The sequence below is a fragment of the Balaenoptera physalus genome (assembly GCF_965194825.1).
Source record: "Balaenoptera physalus genome assembly, chromosome: 10".
NCBI classification, from domain to species: Eukaryota; Metazoa; Chordata; class Mammalia; order Artiodactyla; family Balaenopteridae; genus Balaenoptera; species Balaenoptera physalus.
Genome location: NC_138889.1, coordinates 12,404,365 through 12,425,425, shown reverse-complemented (window position 1 = coordinate 12,425,425; position 21,061 = coordinate 12,404,365). Strand labels below are relative to the sequence as shown.

The window sequence follows — 21,061 nt, the reverse complement described above, 5'->3', positions numbered from 1 at the left end:
GCGAGGGCTTTCTCTTCATCACGGTGCGCGGGCCTCTCACTGTCGCGGCCTCTCCCGTTGCAGAGCACAGGCTCCAGATGCGCAGGGTCAGTAGTTGTGGCTCACGGGCCTAGTTGCTCCGTGGCATGTGGGATCTTCCCGGACCGGGGCACGAACCCGTGTCCCCTGCATTGGCAGGCGGATTCCTAACCACTGAGCCACCAGGGAAGCCCTAAGCAATTGTTTTTTTAACGACTAGAATAGGTGCTACTGGTACCTACTAGTTAATATCAGCCCTGTCCGATGGTCTCAAAGTGGAGGGGCAGTTAGGACAAACTCTCCTCTAACCTAACTCCAAGGTGACCGAGCAGTTCTTCCCTCTGTGAAGAAAAGCACAAAAAGGGGTTGGAATGGGTTCTGTAGTCTGGACAGCAGGCCCGCCACGCGCCACCCCCCCCCCCCCCCCCCCCCGCAGTGTCAGGCCTGGTACTGGGGACTCCCAGTCCCTCGAGTGACTGGGGAAACCTGCCCCAGGGTGCAGCTTGCTGGCTCTGTTGCATCTCCTGTGGATCGATCTGCCTCTCAAGAATCAAACAACCCTTGGATTAGTCTCTACGTCAGGTTGTACCTATCCATTATCATTAGTAGTAGTAGTAGTAGTACTATTACACATTGTCCCGAAGTTAACTCTTGCTGAAGTTGTGGTCTTGAAACTGCTCTGTTGTCCCTTTCAGCCCCATCTCGTCCCCTCCTCACCTCTGACCGCAGGGCATAGATGTCTGTAAGCAGGCTCCGTCTCCCTTCCTGCTTGTCGCGGGTTGCAGTGAGCAGCTGCTAAACCCGCCTGACGGAAGAGTCAGAAGACAGGAAAGATGAAGTTCGGGGCTTGCGGCGGGGGGTGGTTTAGTGCAGGGAGAGGATCTGGGGCTTTTGAAGCAGACGAAGGAGCAGGGCAGGGGCTAGGGCAAGAAGGAAGGAGAACCAGGAAATGGTTGCAATAAAGGAGCTCTAGGTGCTGCAGGTGAGGTGGGAGCCGCGGGCCCGCGGCCTCAGTGCTGTCACCTTGAAGAGGAGGGCTGCTTCGATTTCTCAGGGCTGAGTTGGGGATGATTTGGAGTTGGTGGGAGGATGCATAGGGCTGCCTTCTTGGAGAACTTGGTGGCTGTTGGACCTGGGGCCTGGAGCAAGCTGAGTGAGGTTAGGGTTGCTGCCTTCCCTGTTGGGTTTTTAATTCCCCAGAGGCGGCTGTCTGTTACCCCTCCTCAGACTTCTCAGGAAGGAAGTGACTCTTACTGTGCCGATGACTTTGGTTACTCTTGCCTTTGTCCTTTGGAAGGCAGATTGCCCCACTCGACCTACCACTTCCTGAGAAACATCCCCCATGGCTGAGTGCTTTGCCCTCTACACCAGGGTGCTGGGCCCAGGCAGATCACCTGTGCACAGATGTTAGCGTGGCTGCCACGGAGGGCGATTGGAAATGGTGGAAATGACTGTTCGCAGCTGCTCGGAAGGGCTAAGATGTCATGAAAGGGCCACGTGGAAGTGTGGGGGGGCATGGCCTGCAGGAGGGGAAAGAAGGTGCTGCTTAGGTAAATGGAGCGGCTGTGGGGTCATGTGAGAGTTTGGGTCTATTTTCGAATCAGCCCGCCGTCCCACTTCCTTCTTTGCGGTCCCCTGAGTGCCACCGCCTAGAACAGCGTGCGGCTCCAGCCACCTGACAGCTCCACCAGCCTCGCAGCGCACCCGAGATCGGTTGGCCGTGTCCAGACATGTCTGGGCTCCTTGAAGGTCACTGGATGTGTGGTCAGGTTTCCCAGCCTCCACAGATGCGAGAGGTGGTCCTGCCTTTTTCCAGGCAGAGGTTGGTCCTGGATGAGATGGTGAAACGCTCTCTCTTCTTTCCCTTGGTTCCCACCTCCTGGAGGTGAGTTTGTTCACTGCTTCATCTGCCCAGCCTCCTCTCATGGTACTCTTGGCTTCTTCACTCGAAACTGGAGAGAGTCACTTAGGCTAACATGGGGATGAATTCTGTAGTGACTTTTGTTATCTTTCCGGAGGTCTTTGTGTTTTAGGAGGGAACGTAGCGTTAAGCTAAAGGAAAAGATGAAGCACGTCTGGAATATTAAGTGATTGCAGACGTGCTTGGAGAGGTGATGGGTGGTGGTGAAGAGGCTCCTGAAATTGCCCAGGTTAGGAAGCATCTAGTAGGTCAGCTCTGCTGGCCAGTCTGCAGGGTCGCCTCGAGCAGACTTGACAGCCAGGCGTCCCGGGACTAAAAGCAGAGTAGCACGTCCCATGCCTTCCTGCTCTGTGCACATTTGAGGAGGTTACTTAGCGGCAGGAAGCACGTGCCTAAGGGTGGGATGGAAGCTGCAGGTCATTAGAGTAACGTTGGATCAGAGAGGTGAAGGCTTCGTGGGTGCGCAGGACTAGGGCTGGAGCTTCACAGGTGGGCAGATTTCTGTAGCTGGAGCAGAGCTGGTGGGAACCCTAGGGGATCAGCGAGGAGAAGGACATGGGCAGAGGCTTCAGGGGGCCAAATGTGTTTTCTCTGCAGGCGGGGAGGGGAGGGTTTGCACTGAATGGCTTAATGATGTCAGTGGGGCCCCACCTGAAGAGGGAGGAGTTTGCCCCCTGCCTTGAGGACTGGAGAGAGCCACGGAAGAACCTTTGAGTTGGCGGCTTACTGTGAATACTGTCCCTTAGGGACCTGTGTCTGGTCTGCCGGCAGCATGCAGGATGGGCTGGAAAGGGCAAGGTTAGAGAACGGTCAGAAAGGGAGCCCGTGGGTTACTATAGGCATGAAGTTGCCCAGTCACTTTACCAAACCTAATATCCACCCTCTAAGGGTCTCACTCCCTGCTGGTCCTAGAAGCCAGGAGGATGAGTAAAACCCAGTGCCGACCCCAATTTCCTCATAGTCTCTAGTAGGACCACGGGCCACGCTAGTAGCACTGGGAAGAAAAAGGAAGGCACTGATTGTGAAAAACCTTTTAGAGGAAAACCTAACAGGGTAGGTGGCCGATGGAAAGTAAGGGAAGGCAGTGGAGTAGAAACCAGACCCTAATGGTGAGTAATGGGGCTGGGGAAGGTGTCACGTGGATATAGGGCTTGGGACATGGGGAGGGAGAAGTGGGTTTTGGGGGGCAGGTGGCGAAGAATTCAGTTTTGGACAGAGAGCAATATCTGGGCACATCCGGGTAGAGATGCTGACTGAGAAGGTAAAGAAAGTCATGAAAACTAGACTCTTGGGAAGACATCAGGGTGGGCGTGGAGATTTGAGAGTCTTGGAATGCGTGCTCCTGGAGGGGCAGTGGTGGAAGCTTTTGGAAGGATGAGCCGTAAACCACGGTAGCAGCCGAGGATGGAGGAGTCAAGGTCACCTGAGGGCAAGGAGCTGAAGAAGACAGAGGGGCTGGCAAGAGAGAGTCAAAGACAGATGGTCAGGGGTGGGGCGTGGAGCGTCGATGCAACAGTGTCGCAGAAGCCAGGAACGTTTCCAGGGAAGCTTGGGGACTGGATTAGGAGAGGAGGGACTTCGCTGAGCCCAGCAGTCCAGGCCAAGACCTATGGATTCAATTCGGGAAAGGCTGCCTTTTTGTTGGAAGGAGAGAGGTAGGGTTTGATGAACCAGCCAGACACTGATACAAATGCTGCCTCTTCCTGGTCACCTTGGGCAGCCGACCTGTCTAAGCATCAGTGTCCTCGTTAGTAAGAGAGGAGATGACAGTGTCATAGCCTGGAGTTGCTGCGGGGACGCTGTGAGTGACAAGAGGCAAGGTGTGCAAACGTTCAGCCCAGTGCCTGGTGCATACTAAGTGCCTCTTGAAAAATTGTGGCAATTGGACTTCCCTGGTGGTCCAGTAGTTAAGGCTCCACACTTCCAGTGCAGGGGGCACGGGTTCAATCCTTGGTCGGGGAACTAAGACACACATGCTGCGTGGCGCAGCCAAAAGGAAAAAAAAAAAAAGAAAAAAGAAAAATCATAGGTACTGTCATGAACATCATACGTTCTGAGGCCGGACATGTGATTTCTAGGTCCTCAAATGTGAAACTGCAGGCAGCCATGGGATAGGTGTTTCTGGAGAAAACTTCTCAAACTGAGAGAACACTCCCGCCCCCAATAACCAAGACGGTTTCAGAGCAGGAAGATGGGCTGTGTTATTTCTAGGGGACACTTTTATGCCCCAAATTCTGATGGTCCTCTGAGGGTCATAATTGTTTTATCACTCTGCCTTTGGTTCCACTAGTTTTTGCTTTCATACCATTTACTAGCCTTTAGAGTTAGATGTAATTAGGCTTCTCCAGAGTTTGGAGTTTTACCTTAGATGCTGTGGAGGAAACAGAGGAGAGAGAACGCATAAAACACACGCCTGGGAAGCTTACAGACTGGACGTGGGGAGAGAGCGTGAAGGAGAAGGAGCTGGAATGTAAGAAAGCAACGTGTAGACAAGTGCGAATTGTTCCTGCAGGCTGAAGCTGTTCGTGCTGAAAGGGTTCCGAGCTGAAGCGGGGTCTGGAGCAGGTGGAATCAATTAGGGAAAGCGTCCTTGGACTGATTTCCTTTGCATCATTGATTTCTAGGATGTCAGTGGCTGAGTTTTGGTGGCACTGGGTCCCCCCGGCTCTGGTTCTGGGTCACAGTCGTCCTCTGAGTCACCCTGTACTCCTGGGAGCAGGGCACGTCCTCCAGCTCTCTGTGTGCACTCAAGGCCTGCCACCTTCCAGGCTTTCCAGCCTTCTTTCCTGATATTTCCCTCAAGCCCCAAGACTGCCATCAAACCCATACTGTATTTTTTTTCTTTCCTCTTTTGTTCCCAAACTCAAACTGCCCTCGACTTGGCGTGTTCCTTCCCTGTGGAAGTCTTGTCTGCCCTTCAAGGCCCAAATCTTCCGTGGAGTCATATCCGATCTCCCAAACCGGAACTGATCTACAGTCTGTGCTCTCACAGGACTCTGTCCATGGTTTCTCAGTTAGTCTCATTTCCCCTTGCCTTGTAGTTGGCTGTAGACGCGTCTTTCTCCCACGTTAGACTGGAAGGTGCTTAAGGGGAAGGATCCTCTGCTTTCTCTGGGGCACCCTCGGCATCTGGTCCAGGGTGAATATTCGGTGCGCATTTGTTCAGTTGAATTGCTTTGATCCTTTCCCCTTGAGAACTCTTCAGGCCGGCAGTCACTCTCCAGCCTGACTTGTTCAGAGTCACTCACCTGTGGGGAAGCAAAATAAGCTGAGGCCCCTGCTTGCCCGCTGTGCCCCGGAGTGAGTCTGCCTGCCCCAGTGGCAGCTGGGTCCTCGGAGCTGCCCTGTCACCTGGCACGGGGGCAAGAAGGGGAAGCTAAGCTTCCTGGGTGGGCGATGTCAGGGGTCTTCCTGGAAAGGTGTGTCGGAGGATGCACGGGTAGTGAGCTGGCCGCCCATCCGTGTGCAGCCAGTCTGGAGAGCAGGCCTTCTCTGCCCGGCTTCCTAGAGCCACCCTCTGATTGTGACCGGGTGACCCCCCAGGGAGTGAGAAAGGCCAAGTCAGTTGAAAGAAAAAATAGAAAGGCTTGACTCGCTTCATTACCTGGGTAAACAAGAGCACCATCTGGCTTCAGCACAGCCCGTCTGCACCCTTCCTTCGCCGAGCCTCGTGTGGTGTGCACCGGGGTCTCTTCATTGCTGGGAGATGGCAAGAAAACCATGTGCGAGGGTGCCGGCCCCTGGCCTCTGCATGCGTGGGCGCTCAAACTCTGTTGGGGAAGGGGTGTTTGGGGCGCGGCCAGGCTCTGCCCTGAGCTCTCCTCCTTTCCCTGCAGTACATCTTTGCAGATGCTTATGCCCAGTACCTCTGGACCACGTTTGACTTCTGCAACACCATCGAAGGCTTCTCCATCCCATTCCGGGCAGCCGACCTCCTCCTGCACAGCAAGGCCTCCAACCTCCTCCTGGGCTTTGACAGGTCTCACCCCAACAAGCAGGTAAGAGAGCTTCCGGAACACGGTCAGCTGGGGCTCCTTGAGGTTTCTGTTCTGCCCCAGTGGATCGCCTGTCCTTCGAGTGACCTCCCTCAGCCCCTCCCTCCTCCTCTCTCAGGCCGAGCCTTTGTAGCTACTATTTCACTTCCCACGGCGGCGGAAAACTATATCCCCCTGGCACCCTGGGTCTGCATCCCAGCCAGGGAGCAACACCCAGCCCCGGCAGGCCCTGTTAGTTATACATCAGGCCCTTCTCGCTGCAGGGACACCTCTGTTAGTCCTGGGGGTAAATCGAGTCTCTGGAATTAAATCAAAGAGCGCCAGGTAGGGAAGGCTGGCATCTGAGCTGTGCTGGGACCTCTTGTCGAATTTCTGTTCTACCTTTCCCATCCTCCACCTTAAACATACTGCCCTTGCCTACCATTTATTTGAAGTTACCATTCACTTAAATATTCTTCCTGTGTGTGTGTGTGTGCACACGTGTGCACATGAGCGCACGCATGTGTGTGAATATAATATAAATGTGTGCATTTTCTTCCTTTAACCCGGATTTGAAGGAAAGGCGAGAGGTGGGGAGAGAGCCCAGGTAAGTTTCTATCTCAAGATTAAAACTTGCCAAGTCAAGAGTATTGATCTGGCATAATCCTGTGAAACCTGTTGGCCCTGTAGGATTGGGTTCATGGTGAGATTCAAATGGCTTTGCTCAGACGAACCTTGGAAAGATTCTTTTTCTTTGCAGGTTGTTTAACCAAAACAGGACCTGTTTATCTTCACTTGCCTTAGGGAGTAACCCAAGTATGGGCTGTTTACCAGTGCAGGTGGATTATTGTTGTTTTTAGCCTCCTGCTTCTTACTCCCTGGTCCCTAGGGCCACAGGAGCCCTCAGGTGTTGTCTTTGGAAGTTGAGGGGCAAAGATCAGCAAGTCAGTTACTCATGGCCACACCCTGTGTATTCAGGGGATTCCCTAAGTCCTCTCCATTCAGCTTTCATCACTGTGTCCCATTATGGGTTTTCAAGGACACTGTTTCCCAGGCGAGAAGTACTGAGTATAATCCTTTTGTTTTCACCACCACTTGAGGGTCAGTCTTGAGTAAAATATAATTTCTGATCAGCCATAAAAGGAAGACGAGTCGCAATCGTTTTTCCTTCCTTCCAATACTGAGGTACTGAGACCTGAGTAACTGTATGGAGAGGAATGCAAAGGTGAACTGTCCTGCCCCTCCTGCCCTTGTTGGCACGTGGGGTAACCGAGTTGGGTATTGTGATCTCCCCACCTGTCTTCACAGGTGACGTACTGTTGAGGATGGGGTTTCCATGGGTGTGTGCTGGCGATGCCATTCAGGGATCTTAACATCACGCCTCTTGCATCGTGACCGCTTGTCGCTTTGGTCTTTGCAGCTCTGGAAATCAGATGATTTTGGCCAGACCTGGATCATGATTCAGGAACATGTGAAGTCCGTTTCTTGGTAAGTCGCGCCATCTGAGAAATTTGAGTTACATAATCCCCTTGCTTCAGTTCTAGCTCCTTCATGCAGGGCAAATCTGCCCTCCCCTGAAATGTGAAGCATCTGGTTCAGGAAAGACACATTCCAGACCCGGGAATGAGAGCTGCAGGTATTACAGACTCCCCAGGGGTCTGGGCGGGGTGAGGAAGGAAGGTAACTTGTGAGAGGAGTGACAGAGCTTTTGCATTTTTCAATCCGTCAGGGAATCCAGGGGGATCTTGAAGCTCTTGCATGTATTAGAATTTCTAAAAGACCTTCATTTTTAGAGCATCATATCAGAAGTGGGGATTTTTCTCTAAAATTCGTTCATTTGTTCATTCATAACATATATTTTTTGAATGTCTGCTGAATATAAAACAGATGCTTTAGGGTGTAAGAAGTTGAATAACTGATGGATATAGTTACTAAGGAGATTGCAGTTTAGGAGAGAAGAAAAGACATTTTGTGCATGTAACATACATCACGAAAGAAGCACGAAGTCCCACGGACATAGCATAAGAAGCCAGAGGAGGGCCACGCTCCTTCCAGGTGGGTCATAGGCAGCTCCACGGAGGCGGTTACTGTTGATCCAGGATGCGCACACCAGGTGGGGTGTGGTTGTTTGGAGGTGTGCAGGCTGGGACTTCCAGATGGGAACAGAACGGCCCAAGGCAGAGACCAGGCATCGCAGTGCTGGGGTGGAGAGCCCTGAGTCTTATCCTTGGGCAGTGTATTGGGTGAAATTTGGAAAGGGGTGTTGGTGTCACAATCTGCAGTGCTTGATAAAGGAATTTGGACTGAATTCTGAAAGCAATGGGGAGCCATTGTAGGTTTTTGAGAAGGAAAGTGAAATCAACAGGGCTAACCTTTCAGAGGTTGTTTCTGGTCTTAGTCACTTCTGGTCTCTTACTGTTATGGGGATGATGTTTATAATCTTGAATTTGTACATACGCAGACGAATGTGTAGAGCAGACTCCCAGGAGTGGACTTGGTGGGTCAGTGGGAAAAAGTCAAACCATTCACACCCACCAAACTTGATACCTCTTGATCTTCACCACCCTGGATCAGCTCTACCCATACGTAATCTTCCCCATTTCAGTTTCTAGTTGCTCAGGTGGAAAAACTCTGAGTCATGACTGATTCCGTGTTTGTTTCATGCTTCACGTTCAGTCCATCAGGAAATCCCTTTGGCTTTACCTTCAGTATATACCCAGGATCCACTACTCAGCTACTGCTTTACTCCAAGTCACTGCTGTCACTCATTAATCATCCAACTGGTCTTTCTACTTCTACTCTTGTCCTTCTACAACTTATTCTCAGCATGGCCATATTGATCCTGTTAAAAGCAGATCAGATCATGTTGTTCTTCTGCTTTGAACCCTTTCATGTGCATCATTATTTTTCTCAGATTAAATGCCAGCTACATTCCTACCACAGGGCCTTTGCACTTGCTATTTTCCCTGCCTAGAATGCTTTTACTAAAGATATATTTGTGGCTTGCTCCTTTACCTCATTCAAGTCTGCTCAAATAACATCTTCCAGATGGGGCCTATCCTAAGGATCCCATTAAAATTGCAATTATTCCTGTCATTCCCAATCTGCTGTAGCCTGATCTGTTCTTTTTTTGCACAGCACTCATCACATCCTAATATACTCTTATTATGCTTATTATTTGTCTTTCTTCAATAGAATAAAACTACACGAGGGCATGGACTTTTTTCAGTTTTGCACTGATATATCCCTAGTGACTAAAGCATTGAAATTGTAACTTTGCCAAATTTTCTATAGAAAGTGTCAAATTTTGCACTCATTCTCAACAACATAGAATTATGCCTTTTTCCACAGCCAATGTGTTAGTATCTCAGTATAGTTGTAGTTTTTTATTTTGTTTTATTTATTTATTTACTTACGTGGTTGCGCCGGGTCTTTGTTGCAGCTCGCGGGCTCCTTAGTTGTGGCACGTGGGCTCCTTAGTTGTGGCATGTGAACTCTTAGTTGTGGCATGTATGTGGGCTCTAGTTCCCTGACCAGGGGTCAAACCTGGGCCCCCTACATTGGGAGCAACCACTGTGCCACCAGGTAAGTCCCTCAGTATAGTTTTAATTTGCATTTTTCTTATTATGAATGAGTTTGAACATCTTTTAACCTAAGGGTCATTTTTACTTCTTTTTTGGGGACATGTCTCTTCTTGCCCTTTGCCCTTTTTCTATTAGATTGTTCATCTCTTTATTACTGATTTCCAGGAGCTCTTTATATATTTGAGATTGGTCCTTTGTGATATGAAAGAGCTTGTATGTGTATGTTCATTTATATTTATATTTTCCCGTTTGTCATTTGTTTTTTGACTTTTACATGTAGTTTTAGTCCTCATTAAATGTAGCGGCCCCACAAGATGTAGATGCTGTCTGTACGTCTTTTAGCCGTCTGTTTGAAGAGGAATGTCTTTGAGTTCGTATTGCTTCCTTAGTAATTAAGGACAGTAGAGGATGGAGCAGAGAAGGGCCTTACAGCTGAGTATCTTCAGGCTCCAGTGGACTTCCTTTTTGTAGAGGGCAGCTCTTTCTGACTCTCGTTATTTTCCTTGGGCAGAGGTTGTAGAGTCTTAGAGAGATTAAAACCACACTCTCATCTGAGTACAACCTCTACCCAGGGAATACCATTAGAACTTTTATTTTTTGCTTTTTTTGAACTTTAAAGGGTCAAATTGCTCTTTTTTCTGTTTAGAGAATCATATATTAACAGGACAAACCAGCAGGATTACTAAATAAAGAAGCTTCACGTTTGGGAATTTGTGTGTTGTACCTTCTGTCTCTGTGCAGACATGCAGATAGATATCCTAGGGGAAAGGGCTGGCCTGTCTTATTGTAGATAATTACATGTCTGGTGTCAGGGAATTTCAGGCTATCTGGGGGATTTCTCCTAGGATCCCCCATAATACGTGAGAGTGTAGTCTAACCTCTCAGAGAATAAAGGCACACTTTGTTCAACGGTGCTTGGCAGCCTAGGAGCAGCAGGGGTGAGGAAAACCAGTGATTTATGTTATCCAGAGCTGGAGACTGGCAAGACAGGACAGAGGATGAGCCATGGGGGCGGGTTTCAGGGATGCCCTGTGCAGCACCCCTGAAAGCCTGTAGGTGAGGTGGGCGCGGCCAGGTGAGGACCAGTGACAGTGCTCAGAGACAGAGCAAGGCTTGCAACTTCCAAGTGAGGGTGAAGAGAACAGGAAGTCAGTGTCAGTGAGCATGGACAGTGGGAGGCTAGCGATTGCCAAGTACGGGAATTTGTTGGGGGAGCAGCTCTCAGAAACGAGAGGTTCAGATGTGGATCACGGAAGAGAATTGGGATGAACGTCACAGCTCTTTCTTTCTTTTCTTTTTTTTTTTTTTAAGGTTAGACTTTATTGCCTAGATTCTATTTTTTTTAAATTAATTTATTTGTATTTATTTATTTATGGCTGTGTTGGGTCTTCGTTTCTGTGCGAGGGCTTTCTCTAGTTGCGGCAAGCGGGGGCCACTCTTCATCGCGGTGCGCGGGCCTCTCACTGTCGCGGCCTCTCTTGCTGCGGAGCACAGGCTCCAGACGCGCAGGCTCAGTAGTTGTGGCTCACGGGCCTAGTTGCTCCGCGGCATGTGGCATCTTCCCAGACCAGGGCTCGAACCCGTGTCCCCTGCATTGGCAGGCAGATTCTCAACCACTGCGCCACCAGGGAAGCCCTCACAGCTCTTTCTGTTGCTAGCTGTTGGCTGCTGCTTTTGGTTACGAAGGAATAGTAGAGGTGAGCTCCACCTCAATATCTGGGTAAAGGTCCCTTCCTCTCTGCCTTTTTAAAAATATCCAGCGTGTTTTAATTTGCCTATCCTCTAGGGTAGAGGAAGTACTTTAATCAGTACTTCTAATTGTGGAGAAGAAGAGAACACGTCCTCCCCACCCCTCCCCTGCTCTGCACACAGAACATCTCACGGTGAACATTAGTTTCTCGCGTTGGGACCGGCTGGTTTCTCCAGTGTCCGACCAAGACTTCAGATTGTAGGGCCAAAGTCAAGTCTTCCCCCTTTGCAAAAAGAGGCTCTTTTGTTTTTCTCTTTATCTCCCTTCTTTTCTTCTTCCTCCCTTCCTCCCTCCTTTCTTTTCTTTTCCTTCCCGTCCCTTCTGTCTTGGAACTTGCTCCTGACAGTGCATCTTGGAAGGAATTTCCTATCATTGCCTTCATTATCCCGAGAGCCATTGTGTCTATAGAACCGTACAAAGATGGTTTGTATGAATTAATCATTAATGAGTCCTTCTGCTTCTCCTTGGGTCATCACTGCACCCTCACTGTGAAGCTCTCCTCCAGATTTCTCCAACTGTTTTTCCCTCTTGCTGAATGGTCCGCCTGGCCTTGGTGTTCTTGTGCATGTTAGGAAACCTCGGGGAGGTTAGTTGTCCTCCCAGGCTGCTCTTAGGGCCCTTCTTTGGGGACACACCAGGGCAGAGATTCTTCTCTGAGGTAGTTTGATCTAATCACTTTGCAGTTTTCAGTTTAGAAGAGCTTCTGTAATATGTCCATGGATCCATGCAGCAAAGATCAATGCAGCAAGGAACTCTGTAGGATAAAAAGAAATGTAAGACATGGCCTTTCATGGAATCTGTATTCTGTCTAGGAAGCTCAGACAGACACATTATGGTGAACGGTATAATATAGTGGGTAAGAAACTCCATTGTATAAAGTGAGAAGACTGATTCCAAAATCCACTTAAGGCAGTTTTCTCCCTTTTCTTGACCTCATAAAAAAGGCTTGGAATTGAGACACATTGCTAGTGATGGGAGAAGGGCATGGGGGAAGGCTTCCTGGAAGAGGGGGACTTGCACTTGATCTCAGAAGACGAGTAGGATTTGGATGTGCAGATCAGAGTATATGCAGAGGGCATCCAGGCAGAGGGGGGTGGTGTGGACAGAAGCACAGAGGGAGAGTTGAGCCCTGCGTTTCTGAAGGACGTCAAGGGGATCAGTACACTTGCCTTTCACTTTTCCTTCTTTTCCCTGTCCTCTACCCCACCGGAGCTTGCCTGGAGTGAAACCCAGGCTGCATTGTAAACAACAGTACCAGCAGAAAATACTTGACAAGTGGCAATTCCTTTCCCTCTCTACTGAGCCAAGGAGCCATCAAAGGGATGTGTTTGCGGCACAGAGAGAGAGCATCACTTGTAGCTGCTGCCATGGTGACCCTGAGTTCTCACTGATGGTCTGCATGGCAGGACCTCCACGCCTCCAATGACCCAATGTGGAGATGATGACAACCGCTTTTTTTTTTTTTTCTTCCAGGGGAATCGATCCCTACGACAAGCCGAACACCATCTACGTTGAACGGCACGAACCCTCTGGCTACTCCACAGTTTTCCGAAGTACAGACTTCTTCCAGTCCCGGGAGAACCTGGAGGTGATCCTGGAGGAAGTGAGGGACTTCCAGCTGCGGGACAAGTACATGTTTGCCACAAAGGTGGTGGTAAGTTCGAGGAGTAAACTGCTTTTGCGTGTCCTTTCTGAGGGTGGGCATTCTGTGATCAGGCACGGAGGGTCCATGCAAGCAGGGGTGGAATGCACGCGCCTGGGGGAGCTTGACTGCAGGTGCTGGATGTAGCTGGACACTCCCAAGGGGCCTGGAAGGTTCTGGGAGGTCAAGGAGCAGAAAAGCTTAGACAACCACTCAGTGTCTCTGGGTGCTAGGAATTTGGTCCTTTCCTGGTCCAGGCATCCTTGACCAACACACATTTCTTTGAAATCCCAATGAAAAGAACACAGAAAGGAGGGGTGGGGCTAAGTGGCTTTTTTTCTTTTATCCCACTACCTGATTTCCCTGCAGCTCAGGCCGATTTCTTGGGGAGGTTTGGACACATGTTCATTTACATGGCTAATAGAATGTGTAGTCATTGGCTAGTGGGAGTTAATGCTCTAAGGAAAGCAGTGCTTAAGCTTCCAGCTGTCAGTAAGTAGCTTAACTCTCAGGCTTTGGGAAAATCTTCTCCTTGATTTTATGTGTTGGAGCCACATGCTGAAATGGAGGGCTTGCTCATTTAAAACCACAGTTGATTATTTAACAGGACTTGCCTTGCAGCTGTATCAAGTTGCAACCATACTGCCCTTGGGTAAAGGAAAAAACCAGGCCTGGCCAAGAGTAGGTTGGGCTGCTCTTGCTGGGGGGTGTAAGCTTGCTTTCATAACGCGACCATTGCCTCCTTGACCTCAGGTCTGACGGAGGTCTCTGGTGCCTGGGCAGTTGCTCTTTTCTGTCGTTGTTAACCTTAGGGAGTAAAATCAGATGTCATGTTTTCCTCCAGGTTCTCACTTATTTATATGTTGGTAGCTGGCCAGGCAGAAGCAGGTCAACCCCCTTGGTAGGATTCTAGGGTGGAGAGAGGACTTCCCCAAAAGGGAAAGCAGGCAACGAGGTTGGAATCAAAAGAGAAGATGCGAGAGGCTAAAGGCCAGAGGGGTTCCCCATTACACATCTTGAAAAATGTTTTTTAAAACCACTAAACTATGACAAGTTTTCTTCTGTCAGGCTGTTGCCTTGAGTCACTCCCTGGATCATTTGCTTCCTGCCTTGCCTGTCTGTCTCTTTCTCTTACACACGCACGTGCACACAGGACAGCCCAAGGACACAAGCATCCTTGAGTTGCTTCAGGCAGGGATGTGCTGGGAGTGCAGAGGTGAGCGGTCAGGCCTGAGGACTGGTACCTCGTGACATCCGGTTGGGTGACCCCAAGTTCCAGTTGTGTTTAAAACCTTGTCTCCAGTCCTCTGGTGCTCATAGGTCTTTTTTGTTTTAGTCTCTTGGGCCTGTGCTTTTTGTGATTTTAATTTCTCAATTTTAAGGCCCAGTGACTGATTCCCAGATTTCTTTTACTGACTGAGCTGGGAGGGTCTGAGGTGGAGAGCACTTGTGCAGTCCCTTATCCCTATTATTTCTAGATCTCACACCTGAGAATAAGTTATATCCCATTTGGAGCTTTCTGTGCCTCTGTTCTGCCATCACAGCTATGTCTGTTCTGTAGACATAGCTGATTTGCAGAGTGCCGGTGGTAATTTCTTTACTATTCCTGGCCAGTGGTAGGATCAGGGGCCGTGTCTGTTTGATCATCACTGATGCAGTACCCAGTATCTTGCACAATGCTTGATACATAGCAGGTGTACAGTAGAGTTGAATGAATCTTTGCCTGCCTAATTTAGGAAGATTAGGCTACTGGGGTTTTCTTTGCGGGGGGGAATGGGATTGGGGGATATTAAATTATTAGTTCTTTTATTGTCAACTCTCAACTCTGTGTGTGGCTTACTGATTTATATGGTATTGGTGGCAAAATTGTAGTTGTGTTGGCTTCTTCCTTCAGCACATGGACAGACCACCAGATTCCAAGGTCAGTGGTGTTAGCTAGAGGCTCCAGGTGAGATGAGCTAGGCCACCTCCTGGAAGTGTTGTCCTAGGGTCACCTGCAGCAGCATCAGCAAGGGCCCTCGTTACAAATGCAGATGGCAGGGCCCAAATGCATTCTTTCCCCTGAGCGTCCCTAGGATGCCTAAGAGTCTCCAAAATTTGAGACATTCTTCCCTAAAGCCTTCTATATGCAGAAGCTTTCAATGATAGTTATATTATCAAAGGAACGTTTCTCAATGGATAGGTTGATGAGAGAAGGGACACAACTGGCAGTGGATAATAAAATGGGTATTTTTCTCCTTAATACACTAGAGTCCTAAGCCATAAGGATAAACAGCATTGGCCTTGGTTGGATAACCCTGCCAGTAGGAGTACTGAGGCCTGCAAGTGTCATTTCTTACCTGGGGTGTGCCTAGCACTCTGGTTGCTGGTTTTGGGGAGTTCTGAGTGACTTTAATGTTAAATGGATTCATATCAAATTAGGAAAGTCAAGAAACTAATTGTAAAACGATAGAAAATTGATTTTGGGCGATTAACTCTTTTGCTTTTTTCCGGCACTGGATGATTCCAGTTCTTTGCAAGTTAGTACTTTGGAACATGTCTGGGCAGCCATCTGGGTTCTGGACTGGAGCTGGTTTTCAAGTCTTCCTAACTCTCTGGGGCCCTCCTGGCCTGGCTCTTAACTTCACATGTGCTTTGTATCGGATGCCCTTCAATTTTTTTTTTTTTTTTTTTTCAATTATTCTTTCATTTATTTATTTAATTAATTATGGAATACCAAAATTCACTAGGAAAAAATCCACAAAAATTTTTGCAACGTAACAATTACATAGCTGTAGATGTCACTAAGATGACAGGATAGGAAACAATGGAGTCTCCTTCCGCACTCCACAGACACACTGATTGAATAGCAATGCATAGATTTATTCCCTTTGTGAGAAATCCCAAAACAACCTAAGAGGTTTCTGTGCCTCTAGTGAGTGCAATACCTGCAACAGCAAATCTGATAGGAAAGATGACTAGAGCAAGCAGTAGAATCATAAAACTTATAAAACAGTCCCTTTGTGAAAAATTTTTGGAATAGCACATGATTTTTTTTCCTCAAAAGCATTAATATATTTTAAACTTGAAAATACATTGTCTAAAGATTAACAATTGAAAATGACTTTTAAAATTGTGTTGAAAACGTAACATAAACATTTTTAACATACCACAAGAGTAAAATAAAAAAATCTCTATCATAATCACCAATGTTAGTATGTTAATTTACAATACCAAGTGATGCTTTATCATGTCATAGGTAACTTGATTCTTTACTCTTTACCAACTGGAGTCAGGACATAGTATAGTAAAGTGATCCAGAAGCTTACAAAGAAACTAGTTAGAAGCAATACCTAAATGTTGTCAGTATTATGGAAGTAACCACAATAAATTGTTTTTAAATGAAAACTTGAGAACGTTTTGGAATAGCCACATATTATATGGTAAAGTTGTCTTAGGAAACGAAGACAAAAATAAATGTAAAAGAAAAGTGTAATCTAAACAATCCTTCAATTTTTTTTTTTTAACCCAAGTTTAATTTTTATTCCTTGGTTTTTGACATGAAATTCACTTACTTAATAGTCCACATCATAGAGCCATTAACGCAACAGGGAGGCACCTCTGCAAAGGGACCGACATCAGTGTGTGAACTTGGTGAGACACAGCTGCGAGGTACTTCCTGGTGGATAACAGTAGTTGCCGAACAGTTGGAGGGAGGTGAGGGCTGGCTGCTGGTCTCCAGCTGCCCTCCCAGCCCCTCTTGAAAGCCAGGCTCAGACATTTCTTGCACAGACGTGCAGCAGTGAGCCAACACCTGATGCATGAGCTTGATGGAGTCTCCTCTCTGTTCTTACGGATGATGCAGACACAGGGTTCTAGAGCAGGCTTGGCAAACCATGGTCCTTCACTTGTTTTTGTCAATGAAGTTTTATTGAAACACAGCCATGCTCATTTGCTATGTGTCATCTGTTGCTGCTTTCATGTTACAGTGGCAGAAATGAATCATTGCATAGAGGCAGGATGGCCCACAAAGTCTAAAGTATTTCTATACAGACCTTCACAGAAAAAGTTTGCCAACCGTTGTTTTAGAGGCAGGATTCTGTTCGCCTTTCAGTCAACATCGGGCAGGTAGAATCCTCCAATGCAAGAGCTTGATAAATCTGAGGCATAACCCCCAAGAGTTCAGGTGACAGGCCTCCCTAAATTGCTATGCCCTTTTCATGCCAGGGTGTTATCTTTAGGATATTACGGCTAATTCAGATACCTTGCATTCTGCAGATTTCCTGAGAGAACTCATTTGGACTTTCATTATTCTGACCAACCAACCACTAATTTCACTATTGGAAGCCAATTTCTAACCATCATTATGCTAATTTAAAGTCTCTAAGGCTGATAGAGATAATGGAAAAACTTAGTTATTGCCTCAGAACTATGGGCTTCTACACGGGAGGTTAGCTGACCACGGCTGGGATGTGACTTTTAGGATAACTGCCCAAAATCTGACTATTGATGAATTAGTTTAATTATGACATCACTTAAATGTCTCCAAACATAGACCTAGGTATATGCACTCACTGCTTATAACTCATACAACAATAAAGCTCAAACGTTTTTACGGATTAAAAATAAAACTATAATACCAATATGTTTAAAATTAATTTTTTATAACACCAGTATTGAGATATAATTTGAACAGCATAACATTCACCCTTGTAAAGTACACAATTCAGTGGTTTATTTCACGAGGTCACGTAATGCTCACCACGATCTAAATCCAGAGCATTGTGGTCACCCCCAAAGGAAACTTCATACACATTAGCAATACTTTCCACTCCCCTCTCCTTCCAGCCCCTTGCAACCAGGAACCTACTTTCTGCCTTATGGATTTGCCTATTCTGGACATTTTATGTAAAAGGAATCATATGATATGCGACCTTTCGTCACTGTTGCCTTTCGTAGTATTGTGTTTTCGAGTTTCATGCGTGTTGAAACAGGGATCATCAGGATAAACGTAGTTTTATGTTCGCTGCTTCTTTCTCCTGCCAGATCAAATCTCTGGTTGAACCCCTCTAGCAAATTTTTGTTTTGAGTTATTGTACTTTTCAACTCAAGAATTTTTGTTTCTTTTCTTTAAAAAATAATTTCTGTTTTCTTTATAGATATCCTCTATTTGGTGAGACAGTGTTCTTATACGTTCCTTTTTAATTCTTGAGGCATGATTTCCTTTAGTTCTTTGAATGTGTTTAGGATAGGGGATTTAAATTTCTTGGCCGATAAGTCCGATATCTGGCCTCCCTCAGGAACAGTTTCTATTGACTGGGGTGTGTGTGTGTGTGTGTGTGTGTGTGTGTGTGTGTGTGTGTGTGTGTGTGTGTGTGTGTGTGTGTCATGTGTATGGGTGATACGTTGCTGTTTGCTTGCCATTGTTTTGGTGGAAAACCAGACATTTTAAGTGATATAATGTGACAACGCCTCGTATCAGAGTAACCCATTCCCAGGGGGGGCTTTTTGTTGCCTTTTGTTGGTATTATTGTTGCCTTTGTTTTGTGAGTTTCCTGCATTCATTTTGTAAAGTCTGCATCCCTCGTTGGGTATGGCTAGTAAAGTACTGACCATTAGTGGTCAGCTAATGACCGAACAGAGATTTCCTTAAGTACTTTGAGCCATTCGTCCGGCAGCCTTTGCTGAGGGCCTCTGAGTGTGTGTTGGTGGCATGCCTTCTACAACCCTGCCTTAGCCTCTGCTTCTTGTTTGTGTAGAGACTCAAGGTTGTTAGCTGGATGTGAGAGATTAGGTCCTTTCGGTTCTTTCTTGAGCATAGCACTGCCCTTTTGTGTGTGACCTTGTAAATGTCTTGGAATATTTCAGAGCTTATCAAAGCTTCTTACGGACATCTTCTTCCCCAGTTTTTCCTTTTACGCTTTTTAGTTCACCTTTTGCAGTTCCAAGCGATAATGTTTCTCCAGCAGCTGTGGTGGTGGTGTTAAAACATTTGCCACTTGTCACTGTTCCCCGTAAATGCCCTGGCTACAGGTCTGTGTGTACAGGGAGCTGAGTCATGTTATATAAAGAGAAGACCTGAGAATGCAGCTTTCAAGCGAGTCACCAGGCAGATCAGATCTGACAGTCCTCTGGCTGTGGGGCATTTGGGAAGCTCCAAACCTGTTCTGTCCTCTGCAGTGGCTGCTGGGCTGCTGGTTTTCACAGCTGTTGTAGCTGTGAAGCTGTGGGTTTCCCAGGCTACCACAGAGCTAGAGAGAAAAGGGATGGGATTAGAACAAGTTAAAACATCACCAAGTTAGCTATTCTTGCCGGGCTTCAGTCGTTGTCTTGAATAAATGCTCCTTGAGTTTTTGTAAGCTTTTATTTCATTTTCAGGATTCTGAAAAAGTTGATTTTGAGAATTTTTGTCAGTGTTCTTATTGTTTTCACAGATGAGTGGGTTTTTAGAGTTCCTTACTTCGCCGTTCCAGAAGTGCTTTCAATTAATATTAACTTTGCAAACTTTTTATTATGGACATTTTCACATCTACATAAAAGAATAGTTTGTACTGATATGACCTCCCCTTGTGCCTTCATTCAGTCTCAATAGTATCTACGTTTGCTAATCTCTTTTCAGCTGTCTACGCACTACTTATTTTTTTCCTGGACTGTTTTAAAGCAAATCCAGATATATCATTTTATCCATAAATTGGGTATAAACAACATGAATGTGGATGATATTTAGCTGAAACTTTGTTACTGCTTTGAAGGAGAAGGTGGCAGGGAATCTTACAGCCCAGGTGCTTCTGAACCAATGTCTTTGTCCACCACGTGCCTTGGGTCCCTCATTTCTCCCACCAATTTTCTCTGTGAAACTTTCCGTTGAATGTTATTGTGACATCCTTTGACCTTCACTTGGCAAGAATATGTCATTTATTTAGTTCCTTTCTGCTCTTTTCTCCTGCCCTCCCATTTCTTTTTGCTGTTGACAGAATCTCAAGCATAAATGTACACTCACTCTCTGAAATTCAGATTATTCAGAATCTTATATTAATTTATTTTTTACTTATCAGAACTGAAAATACCAAATGGAAAAAAAATCTTATAAATTCTCAGACCCTATAATATTGGTGTAAATTAAAACATTTAAATAATTCCAAGTCTTTGGTGAAGGTATGTGTGCTGGTTGATGTATTAATGGAATAGCCTTTCAGGAAGGCCATTTATACTATAGATCAAAAATGGAAAATTTGACCTAGGAGTTCTAAGAATGCATCCTACGAATATTTTTGTGTAGCTGTGAAAAAGGTAATACATACAAGTACGTTCATTGAAGGGTACTTCTGGAAATAACCTAAATGGCCATTAATAGCTGTTAAATCAAAGATGTCTAAGATACACCGTTGATGGAAAAAGTTTAACGGTAGAACAGTACTCTGTTCATGAAAAAAATTGAGTTGCACAACAGTATTTCTATCATGATCTAATTTGTATGTGAAAAAGAAATTTGGATGTACAGTTTGGCACTGTGTTTGGCTAGCAGACTAGAAATAAAAGCAGCTTAGCCAAGACGGAGGTTTATTTTTCCCTCATCAGTGCTGCCGGAGGTAGGCAATCTAGGGCTGGCATGTTGGTGCCCTGGTGTTATTGGGGTCGCAGGCCTCTATCTTGCTGTTCTACCATCCAAACAAATGATTTCCATTCTCAAAGTTCCCTCATGGTCCACGACACTTGTACTAGCCTTCGAGTCTATTGGAGTTAAGAAGAATTAAGGACAGACAGAAAGGTCAAAATAGGACCCCTCCTAGCTGATTCAGTCTCTTTTAAGCAGCTTTCCTTGAAACCCAACACAATAGTCTGTTTACATCTCATTGACTGGTACTCAGTCGCATGACCACACAGAGTTGTACAAAAGGAAGAGAGCCTTAGTCTTTTACTCAGGTGGCCATCAGGGTCCTTTTGCCAAGGATGAAAGGGATTAATGGATGTTGGGGTAAATGTAGCAGTGTCTGTCACTCTCTGAATATGCTCATAGGTGATTGCACAGAACATTTCTGAAGGAATGGCCCAGAGCCTGTTACCAGTGAGCACTCGGGAGCAGAGCGGAAACAGATCTTCTGCATTTTACCGTATACCTGTCTGTATTGTGAGATGTTTTTCATGAGTATGTTTTACTTTTATAATAATGGTAAAGGAAAACCCAACATCAAC

At 46.6% G+C, this 21,061-nt stretch overlaps 1 protein-coding gene across 4 annotated transcripts in view; it reads left to right on the top strand.

Moving 5' to 3' along the window:
• Positions 1–21,061, top strand: part of SORL1 (sortilin related receptor 1) — a 160,776-nt gene that overhangs the window by 24,377 nt on the left and 115,338 nt on the right. For all 4 annotated transcript variants that reach the window (XM_082410851.1, XM_082410852.1, XM_082410850.1 and 1 more), the window contains exons 4-6: positions 5,776–5,937; positions 7,334–7,401; positions 12,721–12,901. In XM_082410851.1, the coding sequence (XP_082266977.1) occupies positions 5,776–5,937; positions 7,334–7,401; positions 12,721–12,901 (411 nt within the window). The remainder of the gene's footprint in view (positions 1–5,775; positions 5,938–7,333; positions 7,402–12,720; positions 12,902–21,061) is intronic.